At 41.3% G+C, this 26,594-nt stretch overlaps 1 protein-coding gene across 5 annotated transcripts in view; it reads left to right on the top strand.

Annotated features, from left to right (window-relative positions):
* KIF25 (kinesin family member 25) overlaps window positions 1-26,594 on the top strand; it is a 76,503-nt gene that overhangs the window by 34,229 nt on the left and 15,680 nt on the right. For 4 of the 5 annotated variants that reach the window (XM_034765196.1, XM_034765200.1, XM_034765197.1 and 1 more), the window contains 6 exons: window positions 6,225-6,292; window positions 12,854-12,928; window positions 18,155-18,304; window positions 19,501-19,677; window positions 24,167-24,321; window positions 25,800-25,997. In XM_034765196.1, coding sequence (XP_034621087.1) covers window positions 6,225-6,292; window positions 12,854-12,928; window positions 18,155-18,304; window positions 19,501-19,677; window positions 24,167-24,321; window positions 25,800-25,997 — 823 coding nt within the window. The remainder of the gene's footprint in view (window positions 1-6,224; window positions 6,293-12,853; window positions 12,929-18,154; window positions 18,305-19,500; window positions 19,678-24,166; window positions 24,322-25,799; window positions 25,998-26,594) is intronic. The other variant, XM_034765199.1, reaches the window with a different exon arrangement.

Here is a 26,594-nt window from a genome sequence, read left to right as displayed (position 1 = left end):
TTGAGCCAGGGGCTGAATGGGAGTAGGGGTACAGGGCCACATGGGGGAGGGGAAGTGCAGGGACATATGGAGACAGGGGAGCTGTACCTACCTGAATAGGGAATGGAGGTGCAAGGGGACAGGGGCAGCCATGCCTGGCTGAATGGGAAGTGGGGGTGCAGGGACACACAGGCAGAGGTGCCTGACTGAATGGGAGAGGCTAGGGATCAGACAGGGTCTGCATGGAGGAATGCTCCACAAATCCCTAATAATCCCTTTCCCCCTTTTCCCCCCAAAGAAAACACCTGTTCCATACTTCTCTCACCCACACCCAAAACCCTCACAGTCTCCTTCCCAGCAGTTACTTCCTCTCCCTCAGCTCCTCTGTTGGGAAGGATACAGCACAAATAAATCCTGAACTTGGTTGCCATACTAAATTGATGTTGATTCCATATCCGTTGTAAACGTCCCCTGGCAGATGCTGCGATGCCAATCCGATGGAGAACTTCTGTGTGAGAATTGGAGGAGCTGGTAAGTATGGAACCAAGATAGCAAACTCTGGAAACTGATTTGACGGTTTCGTTGTTCAAAGAGATTGGAATCATAGTTGGACTTGGTCCTAGATTTTGCGGTTTTGTCTTTGACCATGAAACAAGAAAACCAATCTTCGCTGACGACTCCTCCTCCATATGCTGGAGTGCTCATGAAACCTGTTGGGGCTCTGTACTAAAAGAACAATGTCATCAGCATAGTTAAGGTCTGTGAGCGAGAGATCACCAATTTCAATGCCTTTGGATCTGACGGAATGCTGCATTATGAAATCCATTGCCCGACAAAAGAGTGCAGGGGCCAGAACACAACACTGCCTAACACCAGATACTGATTTAAAAGGCACTGACATCCGGCTCCCCAGACGAATACGGGCAGTGGTTCCATTATGCAGCTCGCTAATCAAGTCCAGCAGAGTGGTAGGGACACCTACGCCCTTTAAGGCCTTCCATAATGCGACACAGTCTACTGAATCGAATGCAGCCTTAAGATCAGCATATGCTACATGCCGGGGCTTCCTGAACTCGCAATGCATCTCTGAAAACAATCGAAGGGCTAAAATGGCGTCTAATGTGGACCTGTTCCTCGTAAAGCCTGACTGTTGGGGACGACACTTCCGATGTAGCAAACACCTTCCCTGGAACAGAGAGCAAAGTGATCGGACTGTAGCTTTTACATTCGCTGCGCGGTCCCTTGCCCTTATAGAGTGAGATCACAATACCGTTCTTCCAGGTGGCTGGCAGGGTTCCAGTTCTCCACACCAGACGAAAAATGGCCAGAAGCACAGTAACACGACCCTTTTCCTGGTCTACCAGCACTGGCTTCACGCTGTGCAACCCGAGCCGTTGAGTCTTTCTCGGCGACTTCCTTCGCCTCGGGTAGCTAGGTGCAGCTACTGCCCTGCATCTTCACCACTGTGTTAGCCATCATTTTCAGGGTTCATGTTGGATCTGTCCACCTCGCGTAATGCCTAAGGTGATATTTCGGACAAGTCTTCATCGCTGATGGCATAGGTCCAACGAGCAATCCCCTACTTCAGATGTTACACCCCCTCCACCACAATGAGGTACAGGTCGGACTGGGAGGCGGGGGGCTGTATCCTTCCCAAATTGTTGTATGGCTGTGAAACATGGACACTACGCTGCACAGACTGGACAAAGCTGTAAGCTTTCCACACAAAATGTGAATGTCGTATACTGGGCATCAAGTGGAATGACTTCATCTGTAATGCAGATGTTTATGGTCGTTTGGGTCTACAGATTACTGGGGCCATTGTCCGCAAGGAGTGCCTTACGCTTTTCAGACATGTCACAAGAATGCCACAAGACATTCCAATGAACGCTGTTCTCCGGGTGGCTTGTAACATCTGGGATAAAATTCCATCAACTGAGGGATGGAGGTGGCCCAGAGGCAGACCCCATATTACATGGGTCCATCAAGTCTGTTCCGATGTTGGACTCTCAGGCCGTCAAGCCTTTGCGGTTGGGAGGAACAGACCAAATGGTGAACGTTCGCTACCGCCGACTGTCTGGCAAAGCATTGAAGAAAAAGAAGTTCCTCCATTACCCCTGATTCCCCCAAGCCTTTGCACTGCTTCTGAGGGTTGTAGGAAATATGCTTCTGTATTGTTGTTTAAATGAATTATTACTTAAAGTTCTGTATTAATATGCCTAGTAAGGAATCTTTGTCAGAAAAAGATTTCAAAAAGACATACTTGCTGACAGTTATTTTGAAATAAATTACCAAAATAATTGAAACTGGCATGTGTTATTTTGGCAAATAAAATATGCAGAATTTTAAAATATTGGGTGCCGAATGTAATTTTTTGGCACAGAATTCCCCCGGGAGTGAACTGGCTGCCTATTTTTCTCTGTTAAATAACTTTTAAAATCTCTTCATTTTTGGGATGGTCAAGAGGAGATGGTTGGTGGGAGAGAGCCTTTCTTCCAGTAACAAAGATGATGCAGAGGGACTCCTATTGTTTTTTGGGAATTGTATTGAGTGAATGTAAATTTTCAGCCCAATAGGACCCTTCTCTTCCTAGGTGACAGCTCTGTTATGGGTCTGTCAGACCCAGAGACTTAATCTTTGGTCCTCACAACTCATTTAAATTTCTTTCCTTGGTTCTCTGAATTTCATTTAGCCAGAGCTCCTCCCATTGGGGTGTCAGGGACAGACTGAGAATATTTATGATTAAGGCTACGATTAAGTCACGGAGCTCACAGCAGTCATGGATTCCGTGACTTTACTGGACCTCCGTGACTTCTTCAGCTGTCAGCAGCTGAAGCTGGGGCTGGAGCCGGGGTTATGCTCCCTACATAGCCCTGCTGTGGGGGCCGCTGCCGGGGCCGTGTGCCTGTGGCTCGTGGAGGGGGCCATGCGTCCCTGCCCCATGGTGGAGGCTGCAGCTCTGCCGAGGCTTGTACAGTTATTTTTAGTAAAAGTCATGGTCTCCGTGGGTTTTTGTTTGTTGCCTGCGACTTTTACTAAAAATAACCGTGACAAAATCTTAGCCTTATTTATGATGTATCTTGACATCATTTCCATGAGCCTAATTGCCATAATGGCATTTGGACTGGGAGGAGTCTATGACTGCCACTAGAAGAGGAAGCACTCTTGGATGGATATAATACAACTGTAGGTATTTCATGGCCACTACTGACAGGGAAATTGCTCCGTCTGGATAGGGAGTAACCTCCATGGTTGTGTATCTAGAGAAACCTGCAGAGCTTTTGTAGGCCAGCAGCAATGGAAGCTGTCTTAAGCCATACTGAGCCCCTAAAGAAGGAAGGTTACCATGCATTCCCCTATCAAAACCTCTGCCCACAAACACATTTTTCCTTCCTATGCTAAATAAGTGGGATTTTTCTCTCTCATTACTTATCTTGGAAGGAAACTGGTCTGAAAATAGATTCCATTTCATAAATCCACTGCCCCACCTCCACAATCTGTTGGTTTCTTTTTCTGTAACAACCCCACCTTTCTGCCCTCTCCATTTGTCAGGTACACCAGTTGCCACTGATTTATATCTCCACCACCATTTATATCTCCCCTCGATTTGCCCAATATATTGGCCAGTTGAATCTACAGGGTGAGTTTTGGTGTAGGTAAATCAGCAATGGTACACCAACCCTTGTCTTCCTTGAGGAAGCAGTACTCCTTGTAAATTCAACATAAGAAATTCATGCATCTGCAGTGTTGTTGTCTCTGATTTATTAGCCACCTGTGTGCTGGGCATATTATTATGTAGAGACATTGGTTCAACAATATAGCCCATCATTCAGAGTATTGGGAACACACTCAGCCACAGGTTTGAGTTGTTCTTTGAAAGGAACTAGTGTTACCCCTCCAAGTTAGTTTTCTGATTCTTTGTTATTGGAAACATAGCAGGCTTTTCTTCTGCACTCCCAGTAAAATATAATAAAATCGGAGGTAGCTCTGAAACTCCTTGGCATTGGATGAGTTGTCATTAAAAATATTTTATGTGCCACCCCTTGAGCTGTTGGGGGAAATACTGTAAATCTTTGTGATTTTACTTTATTTTTGTCTGCAGTTAAAAACACATTTGAGGAGAGCAGAAAAGCACTCCAGGATTTGAGTTATTGTGTAACTCATGCCAAGGTGCTGTGATTACACTCTGCCTAGGCTTTAAAGAGCCACTGACACTTGCAAAAACTACTACATATACATTTAGAAATTGCATTTTATTCAAGTCTCATTGAACGCCAGCAATTTTACTGTGTCCCTTTTCTCCACTGTGGATTACCATGATATTTCTATGTAATTTGCATCTGCAGTTCAATTGTGGGCACAAAAATATGAGTAAATAATCAGGTCCAGCAATGGCATTTTGCATATATGGTCTTCTATATGAATCAGAGTACCACCTGCAGCTAAAATAGTTAGGATGGCAACTACAAAAGTTATTGATTCTTATTATTTAAGATAGAACTGGTTGAACTGTAGGGGGGGAAGGGGGAAGTCCTGAGAACATTTTCCTATGTAAGTTTTGAACAGTTAAAATTTTCTGACTGGCTCAACTCCTGGATCTAAACTGATTGCTGGCAACAGTCATAAAGAAAATTATTGCTCTTAATTATTATTATTTGTATAGTGGTAGACTCTAGGAACCCCACTCATGGACCAATACCCCATTGTACAAGGCGTTGTACTTTAAACACAGAACAAAAAGACTGCCCCTGCCCAAGAGAGTATACAATCTAAGTAAGAGTTTACAATCTAAGGAATTAACTGCATTATGGAAATTTTGTGCTTTTCTCTGACACATCAAGAATTGGTGAATGTTGGAAACAGGATATAAGGGCAGGTCTGCAATTACAATGCTGCGGCGCAGTTGCGCTGCTGCAGTGCTTCAGTGAAAACGCAACATATGCCGACAAGAGCTTCTCCTGTTGGCATAGGTACTCCACCTTCCCAAGAGGCAGTAGCTATGTCAACAGGAGAAGTATCCTGTTGATATAGCACTGTCTGCACCAGGAGTTAGGTTGGTATAACAACATTGTTCAGGGTGTGGACTTTCCAGAAGAATTACCTCTCGTGTCTTGCTTACAATACTCCTGCTAATACATCCCAGAAGGATGTTTGCTTTTTTTGCACAGTGTTACACTGTTGATTCCTATTTAGCTTGTGATCCACTGTGACCCCCAGATCCCTTTCCGCGGTACTCCTTCCTAGGCAGTCATTTCCAATTTTGTATGTGTGCAACTGATTGTTCCTTCCTAAGTGGAGTACTTTGCATTTGTCCTTATTGAATTTCATTCTATTTATTAAAGACCATTTCTCCAGTTTGTCCAGATCATTTTGAATTTTAATCCTATCCTCCAAAGCACTTGCAACCCCTCCCAGATTGGTATCATCCGCAAACTTTATAAGTGTACTCTCTATGCCATTATCTAAATCATTGATAAAGATATTGAACAGAACAAGACTCAGAACCAATCCCTGTGGGACCCCAGTCGTTATGCCCTTCCAGCATGACTGTGAACCACTGATAACTATTCTCTGGGAATGCTTTTCCAACCAGTTATGCACCCACCTTATAGTAGCTCCATCTAGGTTGTATTTCCCTAGTTTGTTTATGAGAAGATCACGCAAGACAGTATTAAAAGCCTTACTAAAGTCAAAATATACCACATCTACCGCTTCCCCTCATCCACAAGGCTTGTTACCCAGGCATAGAAAGCTATCAGGGTGGTTTGACATGATTTGTTCTTGACAAATCCATGTTGACTATTACTTATCACCTTATTATCTTCTAAGTATTTGCAAATTGATTGTTTAATTATTTGCTCCATTATCTTTTTGGGTACAGAAGTTAAGCTGACTGGTCTGTAATTCCCCGGGTTGTCCTTATTTCCCTTTTTATAGATGGGCGCTATTGCCCTTTTCCAGTCTTCTGGAATGTCTCCTGTCTTATCACATATTGTGCTAAGCATCCGTAGGACCCATGGATCTTGAAATGTGTATTGTCAGGGGTGTTGATCATTGTAGCAGTGGAGATATGTTTGCAGGTTTTGCATCTTTGTTTTGGCAGGGTCTGGTGCCATTTTCAGTTGGTGGGTCCGGGTCTGTGGGGAGTTTGCTTCTGATGATGAACTTGGCCAGAAGAGGGGTTTCTTGTTGTTTGTTCACTTATGCTATATGTTCTAATGGTAACCACTTTGTTTTTCTGTTAGGAAACTGTCCTTGTAAAATGCAATCGTCCTGGTCATACTTTGATCAACAAGACATTTCAGTTTGACAGGTGGGTGATCTTGAAAAGCTTTCTGGATTGTTGTGCGATGCTGTAAATATGAAAATTGATTTCATAGCAGGAGTTGATAGCATAACATGCTCATTTTTCTCACTTATTTGGTGATGAGGTGCTTCCCATGACACAAAGCACTGCAGAAATTAGATTAGATAGTGTTTTAATCCTACAGTTCCAAATGAAGAAGAGAGCTAATATTCCAAATTTAATATCTATCTTAGGTGCTTGTATGGCCCTCATCATAGTGGTATCTGAGCGCATTGCAATTCTTAATCCTCACAACACTCTGAAATAGGAAAGTACTATTATTCCCATTTTACAGGTGAGGAACTGAGCCACAGGATAGATTAAATAACTTGCCCAAGGTCACAGAGGACATCTGTGACCAAGCCAAGCATTTAACCCTGGGTGTTTTGAATCCTAGTCCAGTGTTTTGTCCATTAGTGTATCCTTGCTACCCACAATGTAGAATTGTAGTGAAGCCTCAATTCTGTTATAGTTAAGGTTAAGCATCACTTTCTTTTTAAAGGTGGACTATATCAAGCTTACAAAAAATCCACATGCTGGCTTGGATTGTCTTGGAATTTACCATTTCTCATGGAAGTGCTCGGTGGTGTTGGTGGTCCAAATTTGAGATCTTTTGAGCAAGGTATTCCTGAGATATAGTGCCCGCACTCCTAAAAAAACAGCATTTTATAAAATCACCTTATTCTTGTAACATTATTTTGTGCACACCTGGGGCTCAAACTATAGCTCTGATGCGCCCTACATTAATCCCAGTTGCCTAGGATTTATCCCAATTGGTGCATGGTACTCACTGCCCCTTTAGGGAAGCAATAGTGAAAAAAGATTTTAAAGATAGTTGAGAACTCCAGGTCTGCGTGTGCCAAACTGATGCTCCTAAAAGAGTGAAATGTACATCTGCCGCAAAACTAGGGCTCTGTTGAAGCAGGAGTGTTTCCAGGCAATATGATGTCTCTGAGTCGTTGCGTAGTTTAAGGTGACATGCTTAATGCAGAGTTAAGGTTACGCAGTGGTGCCTCATGCCCCTCCACACAACCTTATTTCTGTCCTCTTGGAGTGATGCCCCAACACCCCAATAATACACAAATTAGCACTCTGCCTTACAGATGCTGCTGAACGCTCTGGGAGCAGAGCAGCTGAGCACTTTAGGACCAAGTCTAACACCATCTCTTTTGCTAAGGTGAAACCCGGATTTAGGTCTGGTGTCGCAAACAGGATCTGCCTACACTCAAACACTGAATTTAGTCCACACAAACCACCCCCGACTGGCAAAATGTTACCACCCCTTCACTCTTGCCCGAAGGATTCCTTCTGAGATATTGCCTTCATTTACCCCTTATTAAATCCTGGAAACCACTGTCATTCATGCATGCCACCAGATTTTTGACTATCCTTACTGACACAGCCTACAGAACTGGATCCTGAAATAGGGTATGCTTGATCCTTCAAAGTATTCATGCACCTCTCCTCATATCACAGGCATAGTTCTGCCAGGCTGCTTCAACTATTCCCTCCATCATTCAATACAGCTGCACCTAACACAGTGAATGGCAGTTGGAATACCTACTGATCACTGCTGGAATTCAAATCTGTGGTGCACAACACAGATAATGGCACATTCTCTTAGAACATCTTCATGTCTTCTTATGGCACCACTACTCCTTATTGAACCATTCTCCATGGCTATTGCCAACTTCAGGAGACAGAGTTAAGGTTGCATTGCAGGGGTGACATGTACCGTAACTCTTCATTTCCTGGCTTTCAGAGGTTTGAGTTAGCCACTCTCCACATTGTAGAAGCGCACAAGGAATCACTGGACAACCTTAGCTTTGTTACCAAAGTTTTTAGGCATTTAATATAGGTATCAGTTTTTAGTGTTAAAGATATGCCACAATATATTAAAGTGTATGGAGTACTTTTGCAAAGCACTCTGGAGGTGCTGTGATTCTGGACATGTGGTGACCATCCAGATAATCAGGAAAAGGATTTTTTAAAAATGTAAATCCCCCAAAGAATGCTGTTCTTGGGGAATGTTTTTTCAGTGTCCCAGCACAGCTCATTTTTATAAACAGTAGAGCATATGGTTCTTATGAACTCAAAATGTTTATTTTTTTAGCAACTTTTTATGGAACTAATAAATGTCAAAATATTTTATTTCAGTTCAGGAAGAAAATTCCATCTTTCAGCATTTTATGCTTTTAATAATTTTATCACTGAATCAGTTAACAAAATAAAAAATAAGCTAATAATTTTCAGGATGAAATTAACATTAATATCCGTTTCGGGGGAAATCTGTCATCTTTTGAGTAGAATAAATAATTTTGTACAAGCAGATTCCCTGGGTTTGCTGTACCTTCCATTGTCCCAGATAACTAATTAAAACAAGTCTGTTTCTAGCATTGAACAGAGAGTCAGTTAAGTTGTGTTCTGTCTGCTTTATATATCAACAGATTGAAAAACTCATCAGCACCAATATAGGGCAATTTGAGTATTCACATCCCATATAAACACCTTCCCAATTAATCCTTTGTAACAGTCCTCAGATGATCTCTTGAGAGATACTTTGACATGTTTTAGGGAGAAATATCAAATCAGTTCAAGACAAATTGAGATGGAGACTTGTTGCCTTAAGATTGGGGATTTGGTGCTAATGAATATTTCAAATGGTGTGGGTGAATAATGAAGCAGAGAAAAAGCAGTTTGGGGATGTTTTTGTTCAACCAGATTGACTTTGAAGATCTGACATGAAAAGCATGCAGCAATGTATGCATGTGCATGCATACCTAACCAGGAGGTAATTTTGTTATTCAGTAACTGTTTTCTCAATAAAAGTGCTTTACCATAACTGCATATTTGTAGGTGTCTCTGTTTTTTGAAAACATGTCAATGGAATGGCAAGACTAGCAGAATTTGTCAATCAAGCCAGACAAGTGCCTATTCGCTGATTAAACAGGAAATACTTTTTCATACACGTAATTAGACTATGGAACTCATTGCCACAGGATGCCATCTGGATGAAGAATTCAGCAAGATTCAAAGGAAGACTGGATGTTTTTATGGGTAGCAAGAACAGCTAGAGTTATAATAGTTAATGCTAACAAAAAATTTGGAAAATATATAAACACATTATTTCAGGGGCTAAACCAATATCTGACTATTAAGGATTAGGATGAGACCTTCATGGGAGACAGATTATCCCACATCTGCCTACTGCAGCATTTCTTGCACCTTCCTTGGAAATATCTGGTGCTGGATACTTAGCTAGATGGAACTTGCGTCTGACTGAGCATGACGGTTTTTATGTTCCTGTGTCACTGGGGTCCCCAGACACAGTTGTATCTGTAGTGTACACTAAGTCTACACTTTAAAGTGTACACTTCAGTCTGCATTTGTACATGTAATGAATCAGAGTGGTGGGATCTTGGTCAATTATACACCTGAAAACCTTATGGATAAATGGTAAAGAGCAGAATGTGACATTCATTAATTTACATTTTTAATGTAACATATATAAACAGCAGAATATTTGATCACATGCAAATTGACTATTTTATGTTGTTTGCTGCTACCCAAATTCCTGCTTCTAATCAGCTAATGGGTCAAAACATCTTGAAAAGATGCATCATTCATTGGAGAATAAGGTTGAGCAGGAAGGGAAGGAAAAGTAGGGAGGCATCAGAAATTAAGTTTGTTCAAAGAGACATCTACTACATTTATATGTCAAATTCTTAAGTGTGGATAATGATTTTCATATTGTCTTTGTACATCTTGTGTAAACAAGACTGTACTTGTTTCAATTGGTAATCTATAGGGAGTTACTTAGTCATGATGCAAAGAAAAGAGATGAATGAGTCAGAATGTCCTGTTTTATTATCATGAAATGGAGGAGGTTCTGATTTGTTATTTTCAGGTGTGGATTCTGAGCTCTTCGTACTTTGTTTTTGAAGGGGTAGGTGATAGGGGTAGATTAAGAACTACCTTATATAAACTAGCTTGGGTCTTTACTTGAGTTTGAAAACGTGTACAGTTGGTTAAGGTATTATCATTGTTTCGCTCCAAGAGTTATGTTATCATTGCTACTTGCTAAGGAGTGGAAGAACTAATTCAATTTAATTATTACATCCCTCAAAAACTTATTTTTAAAAGCAACATACAACTCTAAACATAAAAGAAAAACATCTGTTTCTGTGCAGTGAAAAATGCTTATCAGAAGGATGGTCTTGTGGTTGAGGCACTGAACTGAAACTTAGGAATATTGGATTCAATTCCCTGCTCTTCCACAGTCTTCCTGTGTGGCCTTGGGCACATAGACAACTCCTGCCTCCCCATACTGGGGCACAGTCTAAAGGGGAGGACATGTGATCACCCCAAGTGTCTTCTCTCCCCAGTAAACCCCCCATCCTGCACCCAGCCCGGAGCCACCGTGCTCTCCCCGCCCCACGTTACCTGCCTGGGCTCGGCTGCCAGGGACAGGGGATGAGTAAGCCGAGGGTGAAGGGCGGCTCCAGTTCCTGAAAGCAGGGCCCGGGCTGGGGGCAGCCTGCTGGCGCCCCAGCTGCCAGGGACAGGGGCTGAGCGAGCCAGAGCCCCCTCTCCCCTCCAGCATGTTTCTGGCTCACTCAGTTCCTCTCCCCTGCAGCCAACCCTGGGCAGGTAGCAGGCCACCGCTGCCTCCCAACCAGGCTCTCTTAGGCAGAAGCAAGCAGCTCCGTCCCGCTCCCTCCCTGCCCCTGGCAGGCCAGTCTGGGGGAGGGCACTTGATCCCACATGCCCTCCCTACACATCACCTCTTCTTGGGCAAATCACATTCTCTCTCTGTGCCTCAGTTCCCCATCTGGAAAATGGAGTTAATAGCACTTCCCTTTCTCACACGGGTGTTATGAGGATAAATTCAATGATGTTTGCGAGATGATGAGATGCTGTGATGCAAGGAGCTATATCAATAGATACTTAATAATGAAAAGGTGAAATGTTTGTGGTGCTGACTCTGCAGCTGTGAAACCCTTCACATATGTACCATGCCTCCTTAAACTCATGCTTCAGGGTTTCAGCCAGCCACCTGCAGGGGTCAGGAAGGGATTTTTGCCTCAGTGTATTCTGGGAGGGTTTTTGATCTCTGAAGCATCAGAGATGGCCACGGCTGGAGATGGAACATAGGCAGGGTTGGGCTAGTGCTCTGAGGTGGCACTGAGTGTTTTCTCTCTTCAAGTGCTTGGCTGGCTGATACTTGCTCACATGCTCAAGGTCTATCTGATTGCCATATGTGGAGTTGGGAAGGAATTTTCCCCCAGGTCAGCTTGGCAGTGTTTTGGGGGTTTTTGGCCTTCCTCTGCAGTGTATGAGTGCGGGTCACTTGCCAGGATTATCTGGGTATATCTTACTTAATCATTTCCTGCCATTGTTGGGCCCTTGAGTATTGGTGCACCTTGGCCTCTTTTATTCTCTTCCTGTGGCACATAATAGTCTAGTAGTCTCCTGTGGGCTGTAATACTTTGGTGTCATTTTGGTTGTTGGCTTTAGAGTGTGGGTGCTTGGTGGTGTTGGTGGTCTATGCTAAACATGAAGTCAGACTAGCTGATCTAAAATGGTCCACTTCTGGCCTTAAACTCTATGACGCTATGAGGGGGAGCACATGCTGAGTAATCCCATTCCCTGGGAGAACAGCCGGTGCCCTAGGGAATGACAGAAGGGAGTACTATGCCTCCTTAATGTTATAACACAGGAATCAGGGTCTCCAGCAGCCAAGTGACAATTGGGAGAAAACAAAGTGTGGGTCAGTACAGCTGGGAGACAGGAGTGGTCCAAGGAGACTGCTGGGGCCTGGTGATTGGGCGGGATTAGCAGAAGGATAGTCACCAATGCACACCCCTTTATTTTTTTAAATTTCTTTTAGGTACTCTGTTCCCAGTCTTCCTGTCTCCCTGAAGCAGCTCTGTGGGTGCAAAGAATTCATATCCCCAAGGAATCCGCCCCCCTTAAAAATCACATCATAATAAAGACCACAGCCCCTCCAAAAGACAGGAGTAGAACTAGGAATTCTGATTTCCAATCCCCTATTCTAATCACTGGACCACACTGAACAAACAAACTACTTTTTTAGATCTTTGTGTCTCCCCTGCTCCAAGACATTTAGTGTGTGCATCTCTTCTAGTATATACCACAGGCAGCTCAGACTTCTCTACACAATCTGTAGGGTTTGGCTGTGCCCTACGGTGCTCTCCAAATTCTCTGCCTCAGCTACCTGAACAAAGTAGCAGCTCTAGTAGCTCTTTTTCCTTGCCTCTTCATTTCCTGGCTCAGAAAGCCAGTTTCAGAACAGCAGTGAGTAGTTTCCCTCAACTGATCTTTCTGTCTCAAGATAAATAAGTATTCTGAAACACAGTCTGTAATTGTTGTTGTCATAGAAACACATCAGCAAACCCTGAGTTGTGCGTTAGTGGCACACAGCAACTGACTTTTATTTTTCTGGTCTGTGTTATTACACTGGGATCGTTTTTGTTCAATGAATCATTCCATTTTCCTCCCCCTCAGAGTTTACAGTGTTGCTGAGTCTCAAGACACAGTGTTTGCAGATGTGGCCCCTTTGCTTACATCTCTGCTGGATGGGTAAGTTGAAAAGTAGGAGGAAACAATGTAAAGTGACACGACCAACTTGAAATCCATTCAGTTTTTTTTTAAATGACTTAAAGAATTATTTCCCAAGTTCTCTTGCCAGTTTTTGTGGGTTTACAATCACATTTTCAATGTTGTAATCTGACAGTCACTCAGTATTAGGATATTCTCCCACTCAGACAGGAAATAATGGAAGTGACTATTTTGAAATTTTTATCAAAGTGGACAAATTTGGGGGGGAAAAAAAAGGGGGTAAAATTATTTTTCTCTGGCCTCTTTCAGTTATAGTAAATATAGGTGCTATTTATAACAGAGGTAAAACAAATTCAGACAAGTGTAATTTCTTTTTTAAGTTAATAGTACATTTGTTTTTATTTTTTCTGCATGATAAAAATGTATGCTGTGCTAAATTTTGAAACATTTTTTAAAATAATAGGCAGTGTGACCTACCTTTCTTCAATAGCATTTGAGGATCTTAAGAATTAATGATCCTCAGTTGTAGATTTTGAGACAGCATCAAATAGATTCCCTGAAGTTAAAATCAGTTTTGGAAACTACACTACCAGAAATAAATACTGCTATACATTTTTAATTACTTCTGGCCAGCAAAACCATTAAGGCTAATTTACAGTCCTCTAGAAAAGGGGCCTTGAAGTGGTTGTAATTGTAAACAGTGGGAATGAAACAGAAATCCATTAATTACTTCCTTTCCTCTCTTTTTCTTTCTCTTCCTTGCCTGATCCAACTGAACTGTGGATGTTCTTTGTCCATCTGATTCAGATTTCCTTCGTGACATTGTCTCCATGATGTCATATGAATCATGTGGGTAGCCACATGACCATGGAATCATAGGCACCGACTCCATGTGTGCTTTGGGCTGGAGCACTCACGGAAAAAAAAATAGCAGGTCCTCAACACCCACCAGCCACAGCTGATTGGTGGCGCTGCCAAACAGCTGTTTAGTGGCTTGGGGAGGCGTTTGGGGGAGGGTGGAGACAAGCAAGTGGTGGGTGGGCAGGGGCCTCAGGGAGCAGGTGCAGATAGGGCTGGAAGAGGCGGGGGAAGGGGGCGGAGTGAGGGTTGGGTCTCGAGAGGGGCAGAGCAGGGGTGGGAAGAGGCAGAGCGAAGACGGAACTTTGGGGGAAGGATCGAGGCCTTGGGGTGGAGCACCCCAGGGAAAAGTAAAAGTCAGCACCTGTGCATGGAACCTTTTTTTTCAAATATTGACAACCCTTGGAAATGCATGCTTATCCCTTGAGCCTGGCATTCCACAGACTAAGGCTACAAGTACCCTAGCAGCTCAAAGTGACCTTAAGGCTGCTCTGAAGAGGCTGCTGAGGATTTCCCAAGTGTGTGGGAGTCTTGGGCACCCCACATACTCACACAGCGCAGGGGGTATGGAAGGGTGAGATGGTGACCTGAAAGAGAGAGTACCTGAGGGGATAGAGCTTGAATGTGATGAGTTCTGCTGATCCAAATGGCCCTTAAGGGACTATTCTAGCCACTACAAGGTAAAGTAACCATAACTTTCACCTGGGAACACCACATGATCAGGGGAAGACGTAGAGATGGCTTAGAGTTACTGTTGTCTCTCCCCACCCTTCCAGCTGCAGAGAGCATGAGCTTGTCTCAGCTCAGGATTGTGCCCTAGGTCCCAACCTACTTATCTACCTATGTGCAGTACTTTCAATTAACCCCAATGCAGGTTACATATGTATATTGAGAGAAGCTTCCACCTCTTAGTATGCTCCTGTCTAAAGTCTCTGTCCTGAAACCCAAGAATTTCATATTCATTTAGGAAATGTTCTGTTATTGAAAACTTACAGGTCTGTCTTTTTTTCAGGATGTACCATTTAAACAGAAGCAGACTATCCGAAAAGGAATAGTCTGCCTGCATCAGTCATGTTTCTGAACAGCCTTCCTATTATAAATGTGAAACAGACATAATTATTTTGATCCTTGAAGTTATCTGCTCCTTCTGGCTGCTTCTAGTCTGAGCTCCAAAACATCCACTTATAAAAAATGGAGTTTGTGGTGGGGTTTAAACATATTTTTTAAATTACATTGTATTATTTTTCAGAGTAAGCATACAGGAAGAAAAGATTGTTCCTTTACGAAATAGAAAAAAAAAATAGACTTCAAACTTTAGAATTCCCAATACAAGCTCAGTAGGGGATTAAAATAACATCACCTTCTCTCACAAGATTTAAGAGTAAATTGTGCTCATTTTTTAAAGAAAAAAGAAATTCCTCTTACTTTGATTTCCTTGATTGTGTTCCCCTCCGGTCCTAACTCTATCAGAGTGAGCATCTGAGGTTTTTTAGATGCTGAGTGCTATTAAGCTTAATAGATGGTATTTTAGTTTAATAGTAAAGTCTTTTTAAGAACAATATAACTATGTGAGCAAATGTGGAAGAAAAAGTTCAAGCACAGAAATAAGGGTTTACCAATATTTTTTGCAGATTAGTAATTTGGGGATAAAAATGGTATAGTTCATTTAAAGCCACCCTGGTGTAACCAAAAAATAAGCAAAGTAAACTAGATAAAACTCAGTCTGTGTTAATTCTGTCAGTTGCTTCTAGTTCTTCTGTTGAGACACCAAACAATTCGTTCTAGAGCTAACCTATCTGGATTTAATACCACCCTGACGAGCCCCAACTCTCTTTTTCCTCAGTAAAGCTCTTTTTGGCTTTAGCAGAGAGGGCATATAATTGGATTATACCCCAAATCAAGATCCTTGATATTCAAGGTTATGCAAATATACTTGTCTTCAAACACTTATATTTAATCCCATTATCTGTACAAGTATTAGAATTGTCCTGGCATTAGCCAATGATGCTGAATTTCTTAAGGATAAATGGCTAGTGACTAAGAGGGAAGCTGAGGTAGCAGGAATATGTGGAATTAGCAACTTTTATAGATCCATACTTCAAAAAACCAAACCAACCAACCAACCAAAACCTTTCAGACTTCCATCCTCTGTTTCCTGGGGAAACCCAGTTAACTACAAACTGAAGACTCTAATTTTGTTTCCAAGCATGTCATTTTATTTTTAAGACTCTGTGTTCAGTGACCAGGCCTGTAGAACCTATATCTTGAGCAGACAGTGCACTTTCAGGGTGGAATTTTCAAAAATGTATTGACCTGTCTCAAATTAGTGAGAGTTTTGCCATTGACTTCAGAGACAGAGTTAGGCCAACTAAGAGACATTGGTTTGGCCAATGTACATGGCAGAGGGGCATTGCTGGCACATGATGGCATGATCATATATATGATGGCATATATCACATTGGTAGATGTGCAGGTGAACGAGCCCCTGATGGGGACAGAGTTGGCATCGGGGTTTGTTACAAGGATAGGTTCCTGGGTTAGTGGTTTTGTTCAGTGATGTGTGGTTGCTGGGGAGTATTTGCTTTAGGTTGGGGGGTTGTCTGTAAGCGAGGACAAGTCTGTCTCCCAAGATCTGTGAGAGTAAAGGATCAACTCTGTCCACATATCTATTCAAGTGACATCATCATAGGACCTAATCACATCAGCCATACCATCAGGGGCTCGTTCACCTGCACATCTACCAATGTGATATATGCCATCATGTGCCAGCAATGCCCCTCTGCCATGTACATTGGCCAAACCGGACAGTCTCTACGCAAAAGAATTAATGGACACAAATCTGACATCAGGAATCAAAATACTCAAAAACCAGTGGGAGAACACTTTAACCTGTCTGGTCATTCAGTGACAGACCTGCGGGTGGCTATATTACAACAGAAAAACTTCAAAAACAGACTCCAAAGAGAGACTGCAGAGCTAGAATTGATATGCAAACTAGACACAATCAACTCCGGTTTGAATAAGGACTGGGAATGGCTGAGCCATTACAAACATTGACTCTATCTCCCCTTGTAAGTACTCTCACACCTATTATCAAACTGTCTGTACTGGCCTAGCTTGATTATCACTTCAAAAGTTTTTTTTCTCTTAATTAATTGGCCTCTCAGAGTTGGTAAGACAACTCCCACCTGTTTATGCTCTCTGTATGTGTGTATATATATCTCCTCAATATATGTTCCATTCTATATGCATCCGAAGAAGTGGGCTGTAGTCCACGAAAGCTTATGCTCTAATAAATTTGTTAGTCTCTAAGGTGCCACAAGTACTCCTGTTCTTCTTTTTGCGGATACAGACTAACACGGCTGTTACTCTGAAGCCTGTGGTTGATGTTCCATAGTTTACCTCCCAATAAAACAAAGTACAGTATCTTGTCTCTGCTGTGTTTTCGCCTCTGGATAGCTTATGAACGTTAGTTACTCTGGGAAAAACACACCTTTATTAGCAATGAGACAGGGCCCTAGTTTTTACTACTAACAAACTAAAATTAAGGAAGCATGTTAACTGCCATTTTGCACTCACTTTGTGTGGGTATAAATGACTACACATGGTGCAAGGCAGCGGGTAGCAAGCTTCTTTTATCTGTGGGCTGAAGTGAAGCGTTAGGAGTTGGAACCCCTGGCTTTCCATTCCTGGCTTTTCCACTGACTTGCTCTGTTGACATGTAATACAAAGTTACTAATTAGTTATTACTTAGTCCTGCCTTGAGTGCAGGGGACTGGACTAGATGACCAATTGAGGTCCCTTCCAGTGCTATGATTCTATGGCCTACTCACTTAGGGCTTGTCTACACATAAATGTGCATTGAAATACAAAAGGTGTGAATTAAAATCAGTTTAGTTGTTTCAGTCCAAATCTGTATGTGGACACTCTTGTGTTTTTTTGTGGGGGGGGAGAGTGGCGTTAGGCAAGATATGTAACAAACGGACTGTTTTAAGTAAATTAACTTTAGCCACTTTTATTCTGAAATAAGGGTCCACAAACAGAATTGCATTTAGTATTAATTTACACCTTTTGGTATTTTGTTGCAAATTTGTATGTATACCAGCTGTTAATTTTATGGCTTAGTTTTCCCATCTGTTTAAAAAAAATAATATCCACCTCAGGGGTGTTGTGAGGGTTACTTAATTTAGTTTAGCAAAAAGTTTTCAGATCTACAAAAAGGCCATATGGAAATATGTATTATTATTATTACTATTATATTATGTTTTAAAATTAAATATTTTTAAATAAGCAATGATATTTTTCCAAATACTTCTTGGTTTAACCATTTAAATACCAATAACTTTGTTAAAAAACTGGCATAAGAAACAAGGTCCTTTTGATTTTCAGATACAATGTGTGTATTATGGCTTATGGACAAACAGGGAGTGGGAAGACGTACACAATGTTGGGACCGCAATCTGAGGATGATGTCACTCTTTCAATAGAAGATGAACTAGAGCTAGGAATTATTCCTAGAGCCACAGAAGAAGTCTTCAGGTATTGCTGACCAGGGGAATGAGAATAACGTTTGAGTGCCAGTTTTTACATTACAGTTGTATGCAAAAGGGAAAAAATGCACATTGTTTGCAGTATTGTCGTAGCTGTGTTCGTCCCAGGATATTAGCGAGACAAGGTAGGTGAGATAATGTCTTTTATTGGACCAACTTTGGTTGGTAAAAACGACAAACTTTTGATCTTACACAGAGCAGTTCTTCAGCACATGATTTTCTTGCTGTTCAGATTTAACTTTTCAAGATGATTAACACTTAATTATAGAGGCTTTGGTAGCAAATCCATAGTTAAGTTTGAGTCTAAATTTTCATTTTTTCATACTCTTTCTTAACCCCCCTCTAACATTTTACGAGGTAACTTATTGGTTTGCATATTATAGTCATTAAAATAAGGGAGGAGAGTGAGATTTTTTTCTGGAACTTGAACAACATTTGATCATGGATATTTATTTTCCACTTAGGCCTTATCTACATGGGATAACTTACTTCGGTATAACCTAAGGTGTGAATTAAACCCAATATAGTTATACTGATATAATTCCCTGTGTGGACACACACATTCTGATACACAAGTGCTATTTTCTTGGCTTAGCTTATGTTGCTTGGGAAGGGGTTTAAACTAAACTACAGCAAAAAAAGGCCACTTTTATATTAGAGTGTTTAACTGGGAAAATTGTCCTGTGTATACAAGGGCTTAATTTATAAATTCTCTGGGTTTATTTTAGCCCCAGTGTCTTGTGCATTTTTCCCCATCCTCTCAACAATAGTGGGCTTTCACAACCCTACACTTCCCACACAGATGCTGCTCTTTAGGTCTTAGGAATTGGAGAGCTTTAAATCCTTTGGCATATCCCAGGAGTTATTGGGGTCACAATAGTAACAAGATATTAGAATCGCCCACAGTCCAGGAACAGATAGTATAGGGTTTAAATGCAGCCAAAACAAGGTCATTTTCTCCCTGTGACATATTTACTCTATAATATAAGTGCATACATTCTTGTTCTTCAACCTTTACATTAACGTGGAAGGCAACATACTCTCATGATTGTGGTTGTTTGATAAGTACTTTCATCAGACTATAATCAGCTCTGAGATGCAACTGTTTCTTAAAGATGGTTTACTTAGGATTTGATTTCAGCCATTTTAGCTTTGTTTCATTTTCTTTTCTGTAATTCTTTTCAGGCTTATTTCAGAAAAGCCACCAGGAAGTCATTGGGTTGAGGTTTCTGTTGTAGAAGTGTATAATAATGAAATTTTTGATCTTCTGGCCAAAGACAGCTGTGGAAGAGTATTCGGCATTAAACGTGATGTTGTCACAACCAAGGAAGGCAAGAGCGATGTGCCGTTGCTTACCTATGAGTGAGTACACAACACAATAAGTAAACCATTATTGCAAGATCATGATACAGAAAAAAGTTGTTACAGTATGTGTCAGCTACAAGGCATGGAGACATAATTGTTGGCACTGATTAGTATTTCTAAGCATACATTCCTTCCCCAGTACATATAAAAGCCCTGGATGATTCCATTTACTGTTAGTATTTCACTAAGAATTCAACTAATTAGGTCACACTTGGCTTCCAGTCTCAATTTGAATATTCTGCAGTAATAATAATAATACAATTAATATTCTTTTATATTTATACACCACCTTCCCTCCCACGATGTGTTATAACAATTGTATGTACCCTTCGTACAGCAGCTTTGAAATGCAGTCAGCTGTATGGCAGGGATGGCAGTGGCGAAGCAGTTCTTAGCACATTGCGAAAAATGGGAACACTGTGAAAAAGTCCAGTAGAACTTTATAGAAAATGATAACCTTTTTGTAGATTTTTTTAGACCATTGTGTAGAATTTTATGAAATAGGATCATTGAAAATACTTAAAGAAAGAATAGTACTCTGTATTAAATTTTGTGGGATTTTGGAGTAACTTCTATAGAACCCTGTTGGTTTAATTCCTGTTAAAGTCTGTGAGACTTTTCCATAAGGGCAAGGAAGGGAATTACGTTCAAACACACCAGAGCAAACCCTACTCTTAAGAAAAATGTCGTAAGTCCTTAATATCCACACAGAAGAGAGAGGATTTCATTTTATAAGTGGTCATCCAGAATACTTACCCATTGTACATATTTTAGCACACTGCTTATCTCGTTTAGAAAGATTAAGGTGGTGTTGACGCTGCTGGAATTTAAACCTGTGGTCCCAGAGAGGCTAGGTTGTTCAAACCAAAGGTGTAGATTGCTAAGCCATCCTTTCTAGTTTCTGTTCTTTATATTTTTAGATAAACCTTTTTCTACAGCACATATGTATAATGGGTTTGATTCTCCTTTACAGCTGTTCTGACTGTGCAGCAGGGCCTTAAAGTGGGCATAATCTGCAGCTACACTGCCAGAGTGGTGTAAATGAGAATCAGGCCCACTATAGATACATGTCCAGTGCACACAGCCTATGTAAAATATTTCCTTTTTTTTTTCCCCATAAGGCTCCTATCTACACAATCTGACGAAGTGGGCATTCACCCACGAAAGCTTATGCTCCAATACATGTTAGTCTTAAAGGTGCCACAGGACTCACGGCTGCTACTCTGAAACAGGACTCTCTGTTGCTGTCTACACAATGTAGATGATAAAAATCATGTCCTAACAAGGGAAGACCACTATCCTGTCTTAAACAAACTTATTGCACAGACTGCTGGAACAGCACAATTAAAAATGGGGGAGAGTTAGAGGTGACAGGCAGCAGTCGTGGCACTTGCAAGATGACATTAGCAGGTAGAAGGAAGGTGTTGGCCATTTCATTCCTACCCCAATTAAATGTTAGAAGCAGGAGTTCTCAAATTTAATTGCACCATGATCCCCTTCTGACAACAAAAAGTACTACATGACCTCAGGAGGAGGGGCCTGAGCCTGCCCAAGTTCTGCCACCCCAGGCATGGGGAGCCAAAACCAAAGGGCTTCAGCCCCAGGCAAGAGGCCTGTAACCTGAGCCCCGTCACCCCGGGCTAAAGCCCTTGGGTTTTGGCTTCAGCCCTGGGCCCTAGCAAGTCTAATGCCAGCCCTGGCATTAAACACCATTAAAATGGGGGCACAACCCACAGTTTGAGAACCACTGTGTTAGAGGATTCCCAAAGGGCCTACTGTGACACACTGAGGAAAAAGTTCTTTGGGCAAATCATTCTGTAGGTGTCTTTTTGAGGACAAGAACAAGAAGAGGTTTGTGAGAGCAAACACTAATTTTCTTCTCTGAAAACTGTCCATCATACTGAACAATTCAGCACAAAACCATAAAATGTTCTGTTGCTGGTGGAAACATGATTTTTTTTTCACACATCTCTAATCATAATGCCTGTCAAAGGCTGTTCTATGCTACTTCAGTGGGAATTGGAAGTCAGAGCAAGAAGTAGCTTTTTCCTCCATGGATTAAAACAAACTGCACTCTCAATGGAAATAATTGACAGTAGTATTTTTATCTTGTGGGTTTTAGTAACATAAGCAACAACTTGAGATTTGTTTATGTGGTTTTATATTATTGCCAGAAAACCTTGATATAATACAGCCAATATTCTGGAGGGTTGAAAAGACATAATTCTTTCTCTGCGGTTATTTGTATTTACTGACATGTTTTCTGTCCATTGAACTGTTCATACAAAATTGGAACCCACATAGAAACTGTAAAATTGCTTTTTCCAGAATCTAGGATTTGTAATTTTCCTCTCTGTGGAATTACAGTCACTGTAGTTAATCTAAGAATGATTATTTTTCTTACTTATTTACAGCTAAACACAAAACTTTTAGGGTTCATCCTAGTAAAATTAAATTTCAGATCACTGAATACAAAAGTCTTTGGGTTAAATTTGATTTCCAGGCATATTAATGCACCCTCATCTGTACTCTATTCTTCTGAAAAGAGAAGCAGGGAGTGGATTAAGGCTATGCTTTTCGGAGCACTCTGGAAACACTCTTGCTCCCAGTCCAGCTCTTTCTTCCTCACTTCAGAGTTCTTGGACTTCCTCCTCCCAAGTGAGGCAGCCCACACAGCTCATCCCAGCACATCGGGCTATCAGTTGCGCCCTCTGCCATTGCCCATCTCTCTGACTCAAATTCACTGCACTGTCCAGGCACCTTCTGACTGTGGAATCCCAATTACTCAAATCTGGCTTTAATTTATGCTTGAAAAATAGCCATTATGCCTACTTGATCAAGGGAGTTCTGCCTGGCTAGTTGTTAACCCATCTCTTTTCCCTGGCTTTTGGGGAGGGGAAGGTGCACTGCAGGCTGGGATTTGTGCCATGGGGGTTGGAAACTGTGGCTGGAATGGGTTTCCTTTGTTCTTCCTTTGTTCTTGGGGTGACTCCTATATTTATTTCTTTAATTTTCAATACATGGCAAAGGTGCTTAGAAGTTTGGATAAGCACTTTTGGAAAATGTTTATCTAAATCAATCAATAAGTATTCAGTATTTATATCTTGATTACAATAAAAGCAGCAAAAAAGTCAAATCCATAAACAGACTATATTAATAATTATGCGAAAAAGGTTAACAATGAAAAACAAACCCAAACAACTCAAGAAAACCGTTGAGGAAGGCCACCCCTGCTGTCTGGAGTCTAAGCAAACACATGGCATTTTGAATAAAAACACATCCTCATTTGTGATAATATTTCATCTAAAATGTACTGGCCCACTGAGTCTCATTGGTTTTTCCATACATTAAATAGATTAAATGGCAGCTGGTCCCTGAAAACCTGTCCATGTGCAAGTGTAATATTTACAATATGATACAGTTCATTTAGTTAGACTCCTCTTAGGGAAAATCTTTTTCTACTCCTTCTTTTCAGGTTCCACATGTCAATCAAGTTGGCTAACCTACCACCAGTTAAAAAATGCCCCACATTTGTGTCCCCCACTCTGGTGAATCCTCCTCCTGAGTTTCTCAAATCCATGTCTCCATTCTTCATGTCAATCTTAGTGATCCCTAGACTTTTTACTTCAGTTAAGAGGATACCTGAGCTAGGAGCCATGTTCAGTGGACAACAGTAGTGAACTTTTTCCAAGAATTAGGTGCAATTCCCTGCTCTGACCCAGACTTCCTGTGTGACTGGGCAAGTCACTTAGCCTCTCTGTATCTCAGTTCCCAATCTGTAAAATGGGGATGATAATATTTCCCTACCTCTCAGGGGTGTTGTGAGGACACATGCATTAAATATTCTGAGGTGTTCCGGTGTTATATTGATGGGGGCTGTATACTTTAGATACAAGGTGTCCAGGCTACTTAAGAGCATAAGAATGGCTATACTGGGTCAGATCAATGGTCCATCTAGCCCCCTGTCCTGCCTTCCGACCCTGGCTGGTGCCAGATGCTACAGAAGGAATGAACAACAGGGCAGTTTTTGAGTGATCCATCCCGTGTCGTCCAGGCCCAACTCCTGGCAGTCAGAGGCTTAGGGACACATAGTGCGTGGGGTTATATCCCTGACCATCTTGACTAATAGCCATTGACGGACCTGTCCTCCATGAACTTACCTAATTCTTTTTTTGAACCCAGTTTTATAGTTTTGGCCTTCACAACAAACCCTAGCAATGAGTTCCATGGGTTAACCGTGCATTGTGCCAGCATATTCAGTATGAGGCACAGCTTCATCTTGGGCTGAAATGGAACATGACCTAGTTGAAAGATTCTGTAGGGCAGCAACATATGAAGATAAGAGTTAGCAAAGGAGACAAGGGGAGCATTTTGGAGACAGGATTGGAACTGGGAGGGGCATAAGAGGAAATTATCAATTCATGTTCAAGTTGCCACATTTTTAATGTCACCTTTACTGTCAACTAACACTATTTTGTTTTACCAGGACTGTTGAAAATGCTGTAGAATTCTTACAGCTAGTTGATAAAGGTCTGCAGCTAAGGGTCAAACATCCAACCCTGGTGCATGCTCATTCTTCTCGCTCTCATCTGGTAGTGACATTGACCATAACCACGAAGGCTGTCTCTGCAGATAGCTTTGGTAAGTAGGATAGTGCTAAAATCTATCTAGAGCCATTTGTGTCAGAAATGCAGTGTCTGGGTTGAGGGATTTTCTTATTGCTCTTTTCTCTCTTCTGACTGTCTCTTGCTACACTCTTTAACCCCCCTGTTCTTTTCTATTTAACCTTTTGGCTGCTTTTGTGAACACCTCTTGATGTTGCTGTGTTTGAGATGTTTTCTTAACACTTTTAACATCGTGTGATGATTTTTACACACTGCTGTTGTACTTATGGGCATGCAGTGTGAAGCAGTCTATGTTGTATTATTAGTAGTTTTCCCTTACTGGCTAACAGGCATAGAATCAAATAGTGTAGCTGGATAATTTTACAAGGAATTATTTAGTTATACATGCTAAGATCAGGGCTAGAACAAAGTTTAAGCTTCAGGGCATATGATCACTACTGGGGCAGAAGGGATTTTCTCTTTACATACTACATTACACAACTAGCTAGGTGTGTTAAGGAGGTTTTCAGTTGGTCCCTGCCAGAGTAGACAAACCAATGATCTTATCAATTATGGAAAAACCTGTATTTTTATATTATAGTTGTGTCCCTTCTTGCTTTTCAGTGTCACATATAGGTTTGGCAGTCTGTTGCATTAGGAGCAGTTCTGGCTCTTGTGGGGTTAACTTTGTTTCCTTTTCTTCCTTTTGCTCATGTTGTAATTAGACTCTCCATTTGTAGCACTGTGGTTTGTCTCCTTCATACCCTGCAACAACAATATGGTTTTAGGAAGTGGAAAATATTTAAAACTTTTTTCTCCAGATCTCTATCGGAAATTAAACAGAGGATATTAGCAAAACAGAACAAATGGTGCCCTCATTTACCTGCAGCCCCTGCCAAAAGACACAGCTACTTCGGATGCTGCAGCTCTACCAGTCCAGATGGTAGATCTATCCAGCTCCAGATCTTTGTCAAATCAGGCAGACATTACAAAATGCAGCCATTTTAACTCGCCAGCCATCTTGTTTAGTCCAGGCTTCCTTCAGTCATTCATTAGCTGATACGCTATGCCAATTACTGCACTACCCGTCTTTAAGCCTCACAGCAAGGCCAAATAGGAATTTCTGCCATATGTTGATGGATGGAGGACTCTCAAGTTTCAGGATCACAGAATAAGAGTTATGATAGCTGAGTGAGCATTACATCCTACCTGCTGTACAAATGTGGAGTTGAATGTAGTGATGGAGCTGTTGGCGATATTAAATAAAACAAAACAAAAAAATAAGTCTTACTACCTAATTGGTATCACCTTCCTGATTGGCAGTGAAATAAGATAGACCAAGATTTCATACTTGTGCATCTGAGTAATCCAACCTGCCTAGGTCATTAATTACAGCCCACAAAACGATCTGAAACAGAAGATACTAGGTTAACCCATCACTGTTGCATTTTTTTTGCTTCCCATTTTGTGATGTTAAAAATAAACTTTCCTCATTCGTTTGTTTCCATCATCCAGCTCCTCCATGGACAGATGAAGAGTCTAGTCCAAGGCTAAGTAAAGAGCTTTTCTGCACCTTTCCTCAACAAGTGAAAGACGATAAACTCCTCTTTCCTTCCAGAGCCTCTTCTCCAGCACAGTTTGAATCTACTGAGAAACTGAAGCACATCAAAACTAAACTACAGCTGGTGGATTTGGCGGGCAGTGAATGTGTTGGTACGCAGACCTTTTTATGACAAGGCTATTTTGAATTGAGAGCATAGAGCCTTCCATCTCATGGAGATAGTAATTGCATTTAGCTTATTAACTGAGTATTTGTGTTTCTTCATAAGAGGTGATTTAGACACGTGCATCCAAATTTAAATGAAGTTATTGGGCCTGATTCACCACTGTGTTAATGTCACTGGGGCTTCATTAAGATCAGGTGGCATAAAACCAAAGCAACTCAGTGGCCAGTCAGGCCAATGGTGACATGCAGGGTGTACATACTCCATTTGTTCAGATTGTTTTTAAAAGCTGTATTTTTTACAGTGCAAAAATATGTATAAAAATGAGCATGTTCTTATTTTTGTATAGAAATGATCAAAGTGCATACATTATTTAAATATACTAAATATTTGTCATGAGCATACCGCTGTGTGTGGGTTTTTCTGCTTGCTTTTGGAAAAACTCTGGAAGGAAGTTGGTGTATTGAAAAGATAATATTGTTTTCATTGTTCCTTCAAAGCATTTTCTTCCTCCTCCATGCACACAATAATTTCAAAACCTTGATTATTTCCTAAAGGACAAGCTTTCTTACCAAGAAAAGCCACA

Source organism: Trachemys scripta, chromosome 3 (assembly GCF_013100865.1).
Source record: "Trachemys scripta elegans isolate TJP31775 chromosome 3, CAS_Tse_1.0, whole genome shotgun sequence".
NCBI classification, from domain to species: Eukaryota; Metazoa; Chordata; order Testudines; family Emydidae; genus Trachemys; species Trachemys scripta.
Note: the sequence above shows the minus strand (reverse complement) of the source record. Positions and strands in the feature narration are given on the sequence as shown.